The sequence below is a fragment of the Plasmodium vivax genome, chromosome 10 (assembly GCF_000002415.2).
Source record: "Plasmodium vivax chromosome 10, whole genome shotgun sequence".
NCBI classification, from domain to species: Eukaryota; Apicomplexa; class Aconoidasida; order Haemosporida; family Plasmodiidae; genus Plasmodium; species Plasmodium vivax.
The window spans coordinates 1405946-1419739 of NC_009915.1; the positions used below are offsets into that span (position 1 = coordinate 1405946).

At 25.8% G+C, this 13794-nt stretch overlaps 2 protein-coding genes across 2 annotated transcripts, besides 2 other annotated features; both read left to right on the forward strand.

Moving 5' to 3' along the window:
• Positions 1-2082: 2082 nt before the first annotated feature.
• Positions 2083-2103: a microsatellite.
• A 1172-nt stretch (positions 2104-3275) lies between these two features.
• Positions 3276-3313: a microsatellite.
• A 553-nt stretch (positions 3314-3866) lies between these two features.
• On the forward strand, positions 3867-5595 carry PVX_097530 (variable surface protein Vir22/12-related; the record flags this gene model as incomplete). The annotated part of the gene is made up of 2 exons (XM_001613114.1): positions 3867-5411; positions 5566-5595. The coding sequence occupies 2 exons, from the start codon at positions 3867-3869 to the stop codon at positions 5593-5595; spliced, it is 1575 nt and encodes a 524-aa protein (XP_001613164.1).
• Positions 5596-8917: 3322 nt separating this feature from the next.
• PVX_097525 (variable surface protein Vir 12, putative) lies at positions 8918-11465 on the forward strand (the record flags this gene model as incomplete). The annotated part of the gene is made up of 3 exons (XM_001613113.1): positions 8918-9707; positions 9840-11156; positions 11283-11465. Exons 1-3 carry the CDS (start codon positions 9681-9683, stop codon positions 11463-11465), a joined length of 1527 nt encoding a protein of 508 aa, XP_001613163.1. The 5' UTR covers positions 8918-9680.
• Between the last annotated feature and the right edge of the window lie 2329 nt (positions 11466-13794).

Consider the following 13794-nt stretch of genomic DNA (forward strand, 5'->3'; position numbering starts at 1 on the left):
TGCTATCTAATGTTTAGTTTTACATTGATAATTATTTATTCTTATGTGACTTACTATGAAATGGAAATGTAACGAGGTGCAATTATTTAAATAATGCACAAAAAAAGGAAGAAGTATATATATTTCATACATATAAATATCACAAAAATTGATTAAAATTAAATATTTAATAAATCACATGTATATGCTTTTCAAATGTTGTAATAAAATACGCATATGACTGATTTGTTAAGAAGCTTATCGAATATGTTTTCTTTGTAAATACAAGGGATCCGAGATATGTAACTATGCTTATATTGTTTGTGCGGCAAATACGGGAAAATTTATATATTCATTTTGAGATACTATTATTGTATATTTTTGACTAAAGTGAAAAAGACAAATGGAGTTCTGGTAACAAAAGGTTAGAAATATATTTTATGAATAAAAAAGATGGTACTACTTGTATATTGAAAATTTATTTTTTATTCGAATTATTTTAAGCATTTAAAGTTCGTTAAAACTGAAAAATTATTTTTTAAGAAAACTTAATTAATTTTGTAAGGAAATGTATCCTTTTAATAATTTATATGTGCAATAAATGAATATAACATTACAGTGTAACATTTTTATTAACGATATAATATGAACAATGTATACATGTTTATATAACTAGTTATCGGTTTAAGAAATGTGTATGTAATGAAGAATCCACAATTTTAGCAATTTGGTAAAAATCACTATGAACTTTGGTATTACGAATATGGATAATGAGCATTGGGCAATAGCATATTAGCTTATTGCACAAGTTTGGATAAAAGATATTAACGTAGCGATGAGTATTATTTACCATTTAAGATGTAATAGTGTAAAAATATAGCTTTTGATATATATCGATATTGACCTCATTTTGTTGAATAAATTCTACATTTTTGGCTGAACACACTTTTACAAGATTTCCGAATTTGATAATGCATCTTTGTTAAATATTTGAATGAGAAAAAAGGTGAAAAAAATAAATATAATGATTTGAAAAATTTAGAATATATATATAATACATTTTTTTTTTAATGTGAATAATTTTTGGTTATGTAATAATTAATTAAAGGGATACTCTGCCTTTGTGCATATAAAATCGGTCCATATAAATTTTTTGGCCACATTATAAATAGCAGTATATTTTATTTGATTTTGTAGCAATACAAATGTTAAATTGGTGCTATTTATGCTAATTAATATATATTGCGTTATTATAAAGTAGATAAGCGTGAGTAATAGGGTTATGTATGCGAATAAATTGAGTACTATTTTGTTACAATTAAAAAAAAAATTACATATGTGCATGGAAAGGTATTTGCATTATGTTCACCCTATTTTTAATTATTCGTTGTTTACACTGCTCCAATTGTGCAATAAGAAATATTTACTATGTGAGCCATTAACATGTGTACGAAAAATCAGCAAAAAGGTTTAGCAAAAGTTGTATTTTTTATATCACGAAAAATGTACTTAACATTCAAAATGAAAAACTGCTACAATTAATGATAAAAAAAAGTGATAATAAACGTGTATTCCTGTGCCTTTATGTATTAAATAGCACTATGAAAATATTCCTGCTGCATAGTATCTCTTAAAACACGAAAATTATTAGAACTGTGTAATAAAATGAAATATCTTTTCACCGTTTTATTATACAAACATTAACGCTTTCGTTTTGGAGTTCCCATTTTGTCTAAAAAAGGAAGACATAGTGACATATTATCACCATGTAAAATTATAACACTATGCGTAACGATCACTACAACAGGAAAAATTCCAAGAAAATAATCGAGCTAATCGTTTTTATTGCTATTGCATTCGTTATAAATAGTCTAAATTTATAGCAACACATGTATATAAAAATTAATGAATCAAAGTACAGTAATTTTTACAGTTAATAATATGTGAACTATTTAAACGGACTGAAGGTTGCTCAAAACGCTGTTAGTAAAATTAAAAAGGCGTGTGATTTGACGTAAAGTGCATGCTCCTTTGACTTAGTTAATATTTTTAAATCAAACTACAGAATATTGTAAATAATGAGAATTTTAAAAATCATATTTTTTTTATTTTTTGTAAGTTATTGTAACACCATCAACAATTATTCACCTATGCTACGAATCAAAATAATATAACACATAAACCGCATACTTGCTCTATTCTTGTTTTAAATGAATGTCTAATGATAAGTCATAATCAGCTTCGGTGACCTGAGTAGGTATGTTTATGTTTAATATATTTATTCCATAGTTAACTCTTATGTGTAAATTAATTAAAAGATTTCTTTTGACCGCAACTTCTTACATAAAAATTATTGATAAATAAATATGTCCACCTTACAGACTTTCAATAGAAAAACGGGAAAAAAATGGCTCTTATTGTAGAATATCTTTACTACTTTTCACGAACTAATAAAAATGGAATAGAGCTCACTAACAAATATTTTAGTAATAGGATAAATTATTTATAAACAAATCTTAAGTTATGATGAATATACTGATAGAGAAATTATATTATTTACGAATATGTGTTGTGCTTGATATGTTTATATATAGTAGCATAGGAGCAAAAATATTTAAGTATCATTCTTGATCGTTTTTTTATTTTTGTTAAATAAAGTAGTACCTGTGATTACACATGTGAGGAAACAAAACAACTGAATTGCTAATAATGTATATTCGGAAAATATAATATAATTAATTTTAATAAATACGATTAAATAGGCGAGACGTATGGTGAAGAAGTAAGTCTTAATAAATTAAAATGTACCATACACAAAGCAACAATTAGCATTCCGTTAATTTTATAGCTATGTTATGTGTTTAATTTTGTATTGTAAAAAAGCACAAGATTGTTATGCAATTTGTTATTTAAAAAAATTATCTTGTACACTTTTTTAAATAATTTTTAATTCAAAAATAAACTCATCTTTTTATGTACATATATATGTAACAATGCATACAAAATTTTTTGCTAATTATTTGGTAAAATTTGTAGAACATGATAAAATGAAAATTGTGCGCTCCTCCATTTTAAATTTAAAGTAGAAGCATAAGGCGTTGCATATAATATCTAAAATATTTTTTAATAATCGAACGATTCTTCAATATAACACTGTTATTATTAATATATTATGCACATAATAAAGTTGAAAGTAATTGCTGTTCACTACATATTTACTATTTTGTTGCTGTTACTTTTTAATTATTCTAACTAAATATTTGCAACATGGAGAACAAAAAAAATTCTACGCCACATGATTAAAAAATTTGGAAAAATCTATATATTAAATTTTAAAAAATGTAGTTATTATATGTAAACGAATTTTACCTACATTGTGAGAAAGCATTATACCAATTTTATAAGTTTATATGTTGCATTTGTGCTGAGCTGTTCTAATAGCTATAAATATTATTAAGGGAACATTAATACAAGGCTGTAGATATACATGTAGGCATATAGAAAATAATTTATTTCATTGTGCATCATTAATAGTATTAAAATTTAGATAACTGTTTTCTTTTAACCTATATTTTATACTAAAAATGAATCGTTTTATATCATATTCGGGGTTTCATATAGTTTACTCCTAAAATATATCTAAGAATGTGATCTTATTAAGAAAATTTTAGAGAAATTTTACACTTAAAAGAATGGAATAAATACCTTATCAATGGGTTACGTGTAGCTTCACAAAACATATATATAATTTTGTAAGTGTTATTTTAATTGCTCTATTTAAAATGGATGTACTTCCAAGAACTGTGGAAACACTAACTGAGGAACAGTTGGTATGTATTCCCTACTTAAGAAAATCAAAAAAATATACATTTAATTTGTGTGTTATAATGGTTACTACTCACTATGAAACATTTTCTCAGGAAAAGATTATATCTGAATATTCGTATCTTTCATGTTTACTTTTTAATTTTCAGGATTCTATATTGAACAATTTGCCTTCCTATAATAGTTATAAAGAATTTAATGAAACAGTTCAAGTTAATAATGATGATACTGAATGTAAAGATCTAGAAGATAAAACAGCAACAGAACTTTGTGCCAAGTTTATTAGGAATATAAAGAAGTTGCCTGATTCAAAAAATAAGACAAAAGAACATAACGTTAAAGCTTTAGACTTAATTTACTGGATCCTAGATGAATTAAGAAAATATAGCAAATCCAATTCTAGGAATACAAATGTCATAAATAAAATTGTGAGTGAAGGGAATAGTATTTATAATAAAAAATATTCTTATGCTTTATTTTATGACTATAAGTTTGATTTAGAAGAGTCAAGAAAAGAAAAACTTTTACATGATTATTTTAAGAATTATGAACAAATAAAATCATGTGAAAATAATATGTGCGAAACGTATTATAAATACGTTAGTTATATTAGAGATATATATTATGAGCACCAACTGTTTTGTCTTGAGTCAAAATGTGACTACTTTATTCATAATCCAAAGTACGATCCAAATGATGTTTTATCTAAATTAGAAGAGTGTATTGGAAAATTAAGAAAAGCAGAAAGCAATACAATTTCAGCATTATCCAGGAGTGATCAAGTAAATTTACAAAAATCAAAACCAAATATTAACATGATAATTAAATATGTAAGTTGCACTAAAGTAAAAGATAATAATGATAAGGACACAATTAAATATAAGTGTGAAGACCCTGCATATCGTCAACACACTGAAAAAGGATTTTTAGGTCAGAATGTTAAAAAAAATATGGAAAATGTTACATTTGCTGACGCTTTCAAGAAGCTTAATAGTAAAAATTGTACCAAGTTTGAGCATAATGGCATGTTTGGCTTTAGTTGCCTTAATACGGGCTTACCTAAAGGACTGAAAGAAACTGCTCCATCTAGCACCGTTACAGATTTAAGAAGAAGTACCAAAATTGTAGATCCAAGTGCAGGCATAAGAGAATATTTAGAGTCTGATAACATGGTTCCAGGAGTTAAATTTCTGGCATCAAATCGTGATGTATCAGAAATTTGGGAAGATTATGAAAACAGTGAAGAAAAGATAAATTCTGATAACTTGAGGCCAATTTCCATGACAACTTTATTTCCTGAGTTTTCAAAAAATATTATGGAAAAGTATATAGATAAAGATATGCCGAAATGTCAATATTACAAGTTTGTAAAAGGTAAACTGATTTGCGTAAATCCAATAGGAGCACGTTATGATATGAATAATGTACTGCAAAAGGATTACATTACTACAAAAAGGGGATCTAATGTTATTATAAGGGAGGAACGTGAATTTTCTAAACCGTCCGAAGAAAATACTACTACCACACCATTCTTTAATATGCAACGAACTCTTATAATAGCTGCCTTGTTAGCTGGGATGTTTTTTGTCCTTTTTATTTACATTAAAGTAAGTAGAAAATATTTTGTAAGATGTAAATAGTATATGTTTCTATGCTTGAATTTATTATCTTAGCTACTTATAGTAATATACCACATATAATATGCGTTTTGTGCTTCTTATCCGATCTTCAGTTTACGCCCCTCGGATCCTGCTTTCGTAGGAGAGATGTAAAAAAAAGAAAGGTGAATAAAGATGTTTATGAAGAACCTATGTATAAACGACCTGTGCGTGCTCCAAGATCACATCAGATAGATACCAGTAGGAAGAGAATATCTATAGCTTATCAGACTAAATAGAACATCCCGTATTATATTTCTATAATATTAAATGGTGTAAGAATACGAATTTTAAAGCATAAACATTTTTTTTATACAACCATAATGAATAAAGAACAAAATGAAGAATGGTAATAAATAAACAGGTGGTAGCAAAGACCAATCTAAATATTGCACACATGATAATTAAAATGCTGTCTTAAAATACGGTTCATATAGATAGTATAGTGCTAATTTAATTAAAAGAAATAAGTGTAGTTGTGTTCAGGAGATCTTTATAAAATTTAATGTAATATTAAAAGTAAAAGGAGTACTTAAGCTCATATAGGAATCCGAAGCATAAATATTATCTAAACAACATGCAAGTAAGATTACTATGTCATTCAAAAATTGCAGTGCAGTAAGTATGACATAATATATTTCAGAAGGTAAAATTAAATATATACACTTGTTGAAAAGTGAGAGCTCCACTAAGAACATAACATGAGGCAGTGTTTACGGAACCTAAATGCTAATTATTAAATGTTAGATTATTTTATTGTAAAATATAGATTTTTTTGTCCCTATTGTCTAAATATAATAATTAATTTGTTTTTAATTTGCTTTATTTGTTTTTAATTTTTTTCGTCTTATTTTTTTTAGTTTTTTTTTTACAATTTATTAAATTTTTGGTGAAATAATATTAAAAATGTGTGCGCATTATAAGATAACACATCAAAGATGAAGTTAACCATCATGAATTATATTATATAGTGGTATAATTCATACTGAATTTTTTAAAAATACTTCCATACATGGAAAGCATTCCAATCGCAATATCGAAGTAGATCATCGTGTTTAAAAAAACAGGTTCTACTGATATATATAGAAAAAAATAAAGTTATATAAGACCACTAAAATATATTAAACGCTTATAGGTTTATTGTTTCATATTATATATATGTCTTATCTAATTATATATCCATTAATAAAAAAATAAATAAAAAAAAAAAGATTAAAAGTAAGTTACTATGTAAAGTAATAACTTCCATTTTATTTAATGTTTAATGAAAAACATGATCAATCAACATCTTAATATTTCCATTGATTATCATGCTGATTACCCTGAGGTGTACCTTGGGTTAAGCCTTATACTTGAGAAATGCCACTCGAATTAGATCCACGGTAAAGCTACTTTGCGACGAAAGTGCATTTGTAGGAGCATCTAATTCACTTCTTGTAGCGTGAGGTAGAACGTATATGGCTTTTGTCTGAACCTTTGCTTATGTTGCTGTACTAGAAGGGTCACTTAACTATAGGTGAAGATACTTCAAGATTAAGTCCACCTAAATAATCAAGTGGCATTATGACATATTGAGCCACTAGCGTTACATTTTGGGCCATGAATTCTTTACAAAGACATTTCTTCTACTTTGATATTATGGATTTATCTATCTGAACTTTGTGTATTAATGACTCCTGCATCACCTTTTGGTTGTTTTTTTGGCTTCTTCCCCTCCTGTTGGTGCTCTAAGATTTTTACAGTCTTTAATTTCTTCACAAGAATATACTATTTCTTTTTTGAATTCAACAGGCTGTTCTCCATGAAATGCGGGATAACTAGGACATATGGAGTCTTTAGTACATATTTCTTTCTTTTTTTTTTTTTAAATACTCATCACTGTATAAAAATTTTTTGGAAACTTTTTCATAACATTTCTCTAAATATTTTTTCTAATTATTTATATATTCATTTATTTTTTCTATTTTTCAAAAATTTCGTACACATATTGTTCAAATTAAGCCATTTGTCCTTTAATGTTCAATAAAATGTCAACATATTTCCCCATGCATTTCTGGTCATTCCAAATATTGATACCGTCATAATTTGAAATAGTTATTCCTCTCCCCATTCTAAATACATTAATTGTTATTACAGCCTTTTTTTTTCTTTTAATAAATACTATGGGGAAACAAATTTAGGCATATCAGTGGAAATTTTTGCAATTTATAATTTAATATTTTCGTATTATTATTTCGGATTATTACGTTTGAATAAATGGAAATAGCAGTATAAATAAATGGTATAAAATAATATCCTTTGTTATATCATTTGGTTTTTTTTAATGTGAATGTGTGAATTTTTTGAAATAAACACATTTGAAACCATAAAAATTATTGAACTCGGAAATATTCCTTTAAAGTATTTGCAACATTTTTATGCATTAAATAAATCGTAAATGAAAATATATGCAAACATGATGTTTTGAAATTAAACGGAATTAAATTTCCATATTCACTTAGAGCTCATATATTTTGACCAAATGCTATAAAAAAGAAAACGTCCAAATGTTACATTTATATAGAATTCACAAAAAAAGCAGAGTTCATTTAATGAATTATTATTTGCATATGTGTATATTTATTTTGTTTCCATTTATAGTAAGACAACGAGCAGAATCATGAAGTATCTAAATTTTCCTTTATAAACTTCCATTTACTACGTTTTGCCATCATAGATTTTTTATAGAAATGGCTACTAGAAAAAGAAGTACAGTCTTATTCTGATTGCAAACAAATCTTTGAGTACTTGTACATTTCTGCCACTGTTATTAATATGATTATCCATTTTAAGTTTTGCACGAATGTATATAAAAATAACAGTAAAAAATTAATAAATTATAAGCTTTACTTTATAATTCTAAAAACTTATTTGCTATTAAAATGTCTATTTAACAGATAAGGAAATAGTGAAATTGTACAGCTTTAAAAATTAACAGTTTATATTTTTCTTGTATATTTAAATCGCATTGAATTTTCTAGAAAAAATTGCTTTGTTATCTATATAGTTGCTTTAACATAATTTTAAGCTTATAGCGATAGTCTTTTTGAAGGAACATTTTTACGATTACGTTACAGTACAATTGAAAAAATTGATAATATTAACTTTGGATTATTTAGATAAACATTTTAGGTCATTGTACATTTTTTAAGAATGTTTAACTTGTATATGAATAAAAAAAATCCATATTTTTAATGTTAAAACATCAAAAAAATTAATAAATTTGATAAAATATTCCTAAGAAATTATATAATTTTGTCTAAGCATAAATAAATATATATAAACCAAAAAATACCGTAAAATGTCAACGTCTTTATACATATAATTTTGTTCAATTTTTTATGGAAATAAATATTCAAACAATGGCAATACATATTGACTTTTTTTTTTTCTACATTTTTTACTTATTCTGTTTTATGAAAAAATATTTAAGCATTGCTAAAAAGCAATATTTTGACATTAAAAAAATAAAAATTATAAAACCCTATATGCATAACATTTTTAAGATACGAATTTTACAAAAAAGTTTTTTTGTAAGAAAATTTTTATAACATGCTATGAGGCATATATTTATATAATGTAGTGTTAGCCAAAGGATTGCTACTGGAATTTATAAAAACAACGAATAATAAAGTAATTAAAAAGGCCTATTCCTTTTAACAGGAAAAGCATCGTTATCATTACATAGTGTCATAAATGAAGTAACTGTAATTACGAAAAATTTGATTTTTATGTAGACAATATTTATAAGATAGTAGTATTAGCTAGCAAACATTTCCATGCAAATTATAGTAGCCTAAACTTGTGACGGTTTAAAAATACTAGTTCTATTTCGTTTTAGCCAATGCGCTGCTAGTATGTAGCGTTATAATAAATTAAAATTTGCAAAAAGATCATTTGTTACGTGGTATTACAGATTGATATATTCTCCATTTTCTGTGAACGTTTATGCATAATTAATAAGATCCATTTTGCATAATTATGGTATGATGCTGCTATAGTTTGATTGAAAGTAAAAGTAAGAAAACTGTTTAATTGCTAAAAAGGTGTATTATTTTTAAAAATGACATAGGTAACGCATAATATAGCAGTAGATAAAGCTTTTTAATTTTTCACTAGTACATATATACGTAATTATAAGCATCATCGTTTTGCTCAGCTTCTTTATTTCATAGCAGGATGGCAGCTTCAACAGGAAACAGTTGGGTATGTTTACATTTTTATCATACAAATGGATTACTATTGGGACATTATATATTCTGAGACCTATAAAGTACTCTTTCTTGAATGATAAATATTATCTACATAATACTTTTCTCTTTTCAACATAAATAACAGGATGAAGCATTGCTACATTTACCTGCATATCAAAAATATAAGGAGTTTGATAGTGTGGACATTTCAAAAGAAACCACCAGTCAATGCAATAACCTAGGAAGTAAGGAAGAAAGTGATAAAACACTTTGTAAAAAGATAGCACAGAATTTAAGAAAGTTATCTACTTTACAGGGTGATGAGCTTAAAAATGGTTGTTATTACTTCCAGCATTGGTTCTATGAACAGATAGCGAAAACATACTATGATGGAAAGAATAAAAATAATAAATATCATGTTGGTGAGACACTTTTTGATATAATAGCATTATTTATATCAACATATCCTAAATTGGAACCTTGCCGATGTTATGTATCTGGTAAACCTGAATATTGGGAAGAAGAGAAATATTTGCACGACTATTTTAAAAATTATCAAGATATTAAATGCAGTAATTCTAGTAAAGATAGGTGCGAAAAATATATCCAGTATGTTACTTATATTAATAGATTATTCCCAGCAAAAGAAGATACATGTTGTGATGAAGGAGAATTAATAGAAGATTTTTGCAAACCCTATTTCAATTGTGAAAATAAGTTTAGTCCTGAGAAGTTATTAACTCAGTTAAAAACAGAACTTCAGTCATTAGGCACAAAAGCGGAGGCGCCACGTGAGGGAGGTACAGTTGGAGGGGTAGTAGATGCTAAGGCAAAACCTGGAGCTGCAGAATCTGAAGGGGCAGAATCTGGAATACCGAAACCTGCAGCAGCAAAACCTGCACCTGCAAAACCTGTAGCGACAAGCCCAGCACCTTCAGAACGTGCACCTGCAAAACCCGTAGCGGCAAAACCTGCAGCGACAAAACCTGCAACGACAAAACCTGCAAAGGAAGAATCTGAAGGGGAAGATCCTGCAGGCGCAAAACCTGTAGCGGCAAAACCAGCACCGGGAGAAGCTGTACCTGCAAAACCCGTAGCAGCAAAACCTGTGGCGACAGAGTCAGCAGCGCCAGAACGTGCACCAGAAGCACCTGAACCAAAAAGATCTCAACCTGAAATACCTGCACGGGAAGTACCTGAACAGGCAGTTGTTGAAACGGCAGAAACTTTGCAACATGAAGAAAGTTTGAGTCCCCCGCCAATGGAAGGCTCTGAACCGAGTGTTCAAGAAGTATCATCTTATAATTCAGAGCTTGCAAGTAACGGAGTTCCTCTGACCATTGCGGATTCCCCTAATACCTTAGGAACTACAAATGAAGAGTTGGACTCAAATTTTTTTAGTAACATCATCATGGCCGTTGCAGTACTTGGAACAATTTTCTTCCTTTTCTACTACAACAGGGTAATTGCACATTCGATTTTGTGATATCTGAATATTGTGTTGGTAACTACAAATTATTATTCTTCTAAATGTACGCTTACAAAGCAAGTATATATTTACGCGTTTTACATTTCATTTTTGTATTAGTCCGCTCGATTAGAATCAAGTTCTCGCAAAAAGAAACAGAAGAAGGGAAAAATATTTGAGCATAATTATTACGAAGAGTATGAAAAAGAATTACCAATGTATGATTCAGAAGAAACGTTTGTAGATTCCGAAATGGATCGATTATATTTGAATTACCACCCTGATCAAGACTCATATTATTAATTATGTACATGAGGTGAAAACAATCATAATAGTCATTTTGAAAGGAATCCATAGTGAAACTTATTGCGTATTTATTATTATTAGGTATAGTAAAAAAGAACGAAAACGATGATACACATAGAAATTGTACTAGTTATGTAATTTAAAAACCATCCACATGTTTTACCTATGACGAGAATATTTGGAAGATAATAAATTATGCAAATAATACAAATGTTTAAAATATAATATTATTAAATAGAACAGTATGTTTTTAATTTAAACATTATTTAAACATCAGCGATATCATAGTGACTAAAAAAAAATTTAATAAATATTTTAAAATAAAAATACGTCCATTATATATATAAAGGATATCTTTTAATAAAAAAATCTCTAAGAAGATGAAAAAACATTAAACGAATGATATAATTTTTTTAACTGGATAATATATATATAAGAAATTAATTAAAACATGTTGCACAATAATGTGGAATTTTATATAAACATTTTAAGGCTATAATAACTGTTATATTTAACTAGCATAAGACACTATAGCATTTAAACTTGTATTTTCATATAAGCATATTTGTCAGTGTAATATATAAATTAAGAATTAACACTTGTTTTTTTCGTTATTTTATTTGTTTTATAAAATATTGCTTTTTTTTGTATATCCAATTTACTGCTTTGATAACATAATTATTTGTTATTTTTTGTTTATGATTAAAATATGTAAATATATATTTTTTTAATGTCAAATTGCCTATTTTTAAGATAAACGCATTTTATGCATGCTAAAACATGCTAGAAATACTCATGCTATAATTTAATGTGTACAAGTAAAAAAATAGTTTGTATTATAACTAGGAATATATTTTTCATATTCATTATCTTTAGGTTATTATATGATATAAATGTATAGTTATTACATATATATCAAGAAAAAAGGGTAAGGGATGTCTTATACATATGAAATATAAAAGTAATATAATTTGTTGTCCAAAAAGAAAAAAATCCTGACGCCAAATATATTGTAAATATGAAGAAAAATTAAGATATGTTCTTAGTACTATTTTTCCTTTATTTATTATATCAATTCCCATGAATTTCTAAAAAATTAATTACGCCAATTCGTAATAGTTTTAAAGTTTAAATTATGTATTCTTTTATATTAGATGTCTTAAAAATGTTTTATTTTTATATATTTTTAATAAGAAAATTAAAAATTTAGAGTTATTTATTAGATAACCTATATGATAATATTATAATAAATACGAGAAATAATGTTTTACATAAAAGATTAATTCTTTATGTTTTTTATTATTTTATGGCAGTATAGTATTTTTCCTTTAAAAATAAATTTTCAGGCATATGTATTTAAATAATTCAAGATTTCATTTTTTTATTTGGATAATTTTAATATAAATGCATATAAAAGATTACAAATGGTTTCTGTAAATAAAAAAAAAATGAAGATTGAACACCAACACATTAATTATAATATGGAAATACATAATGATAAAAAAATTTATGTTATTAATATTTAATAAAGGAAAAAAATTTAAATAAAAAAAAAAGGAATACAAAAATTATTTATTTCATCGCGAATAACATATATATGTGAAATGAAGGAATATTCGTAAAAAAAAAAAAAACTTAAAAAACATTATAAAAAAATTAAAATTTCAGGGCTTATTAACATTTAAAAATATAGAGAATAGCAGAATTTTTCTATGGAATGTGTAATTTCTTAATATAATCATTAATATAAATTATTTTTTCATTTAAATATGTTAAGATAATTTTTATTATAGCGAATTCCTTACAAGTTATAATATTTTACCGCGGAATAAATGACATAATTGTACATTGACAAATAAATATCATATTAAATGATAAAATAATGATTTACGTTAGGTTATTTTTATAAAAAGGCAATTTCGATAATTTATTAGTCCTAAATTAGATTTGAAATATAATATATAAATTTTAATATTTTTAATTTTTTTATTTAATATTACGAAAGCAATTCGTATTTGTATATTTATGAAGAGTTTAAGCATATGCTCAGCGTAAATGCTTCTAAGTACTGTCAAATTATCATTAAAAATAATAAATAATAATAAATAATATCTTTTGTTTTAAATAATATAAATTATAAAATGTTGTTTTATGATAATACAATATTTTTATTCAACATTTTAGTAAGTCTTTATTAATTTATATATATATGAAAATTATAAATATATTAATACTTAAAAGATAATGCATTAAAAATAGAAAAATTATAACTTATCATAATGAAAATGATTCATTTATGTATTTTACTGTAAATGTAATTATTATT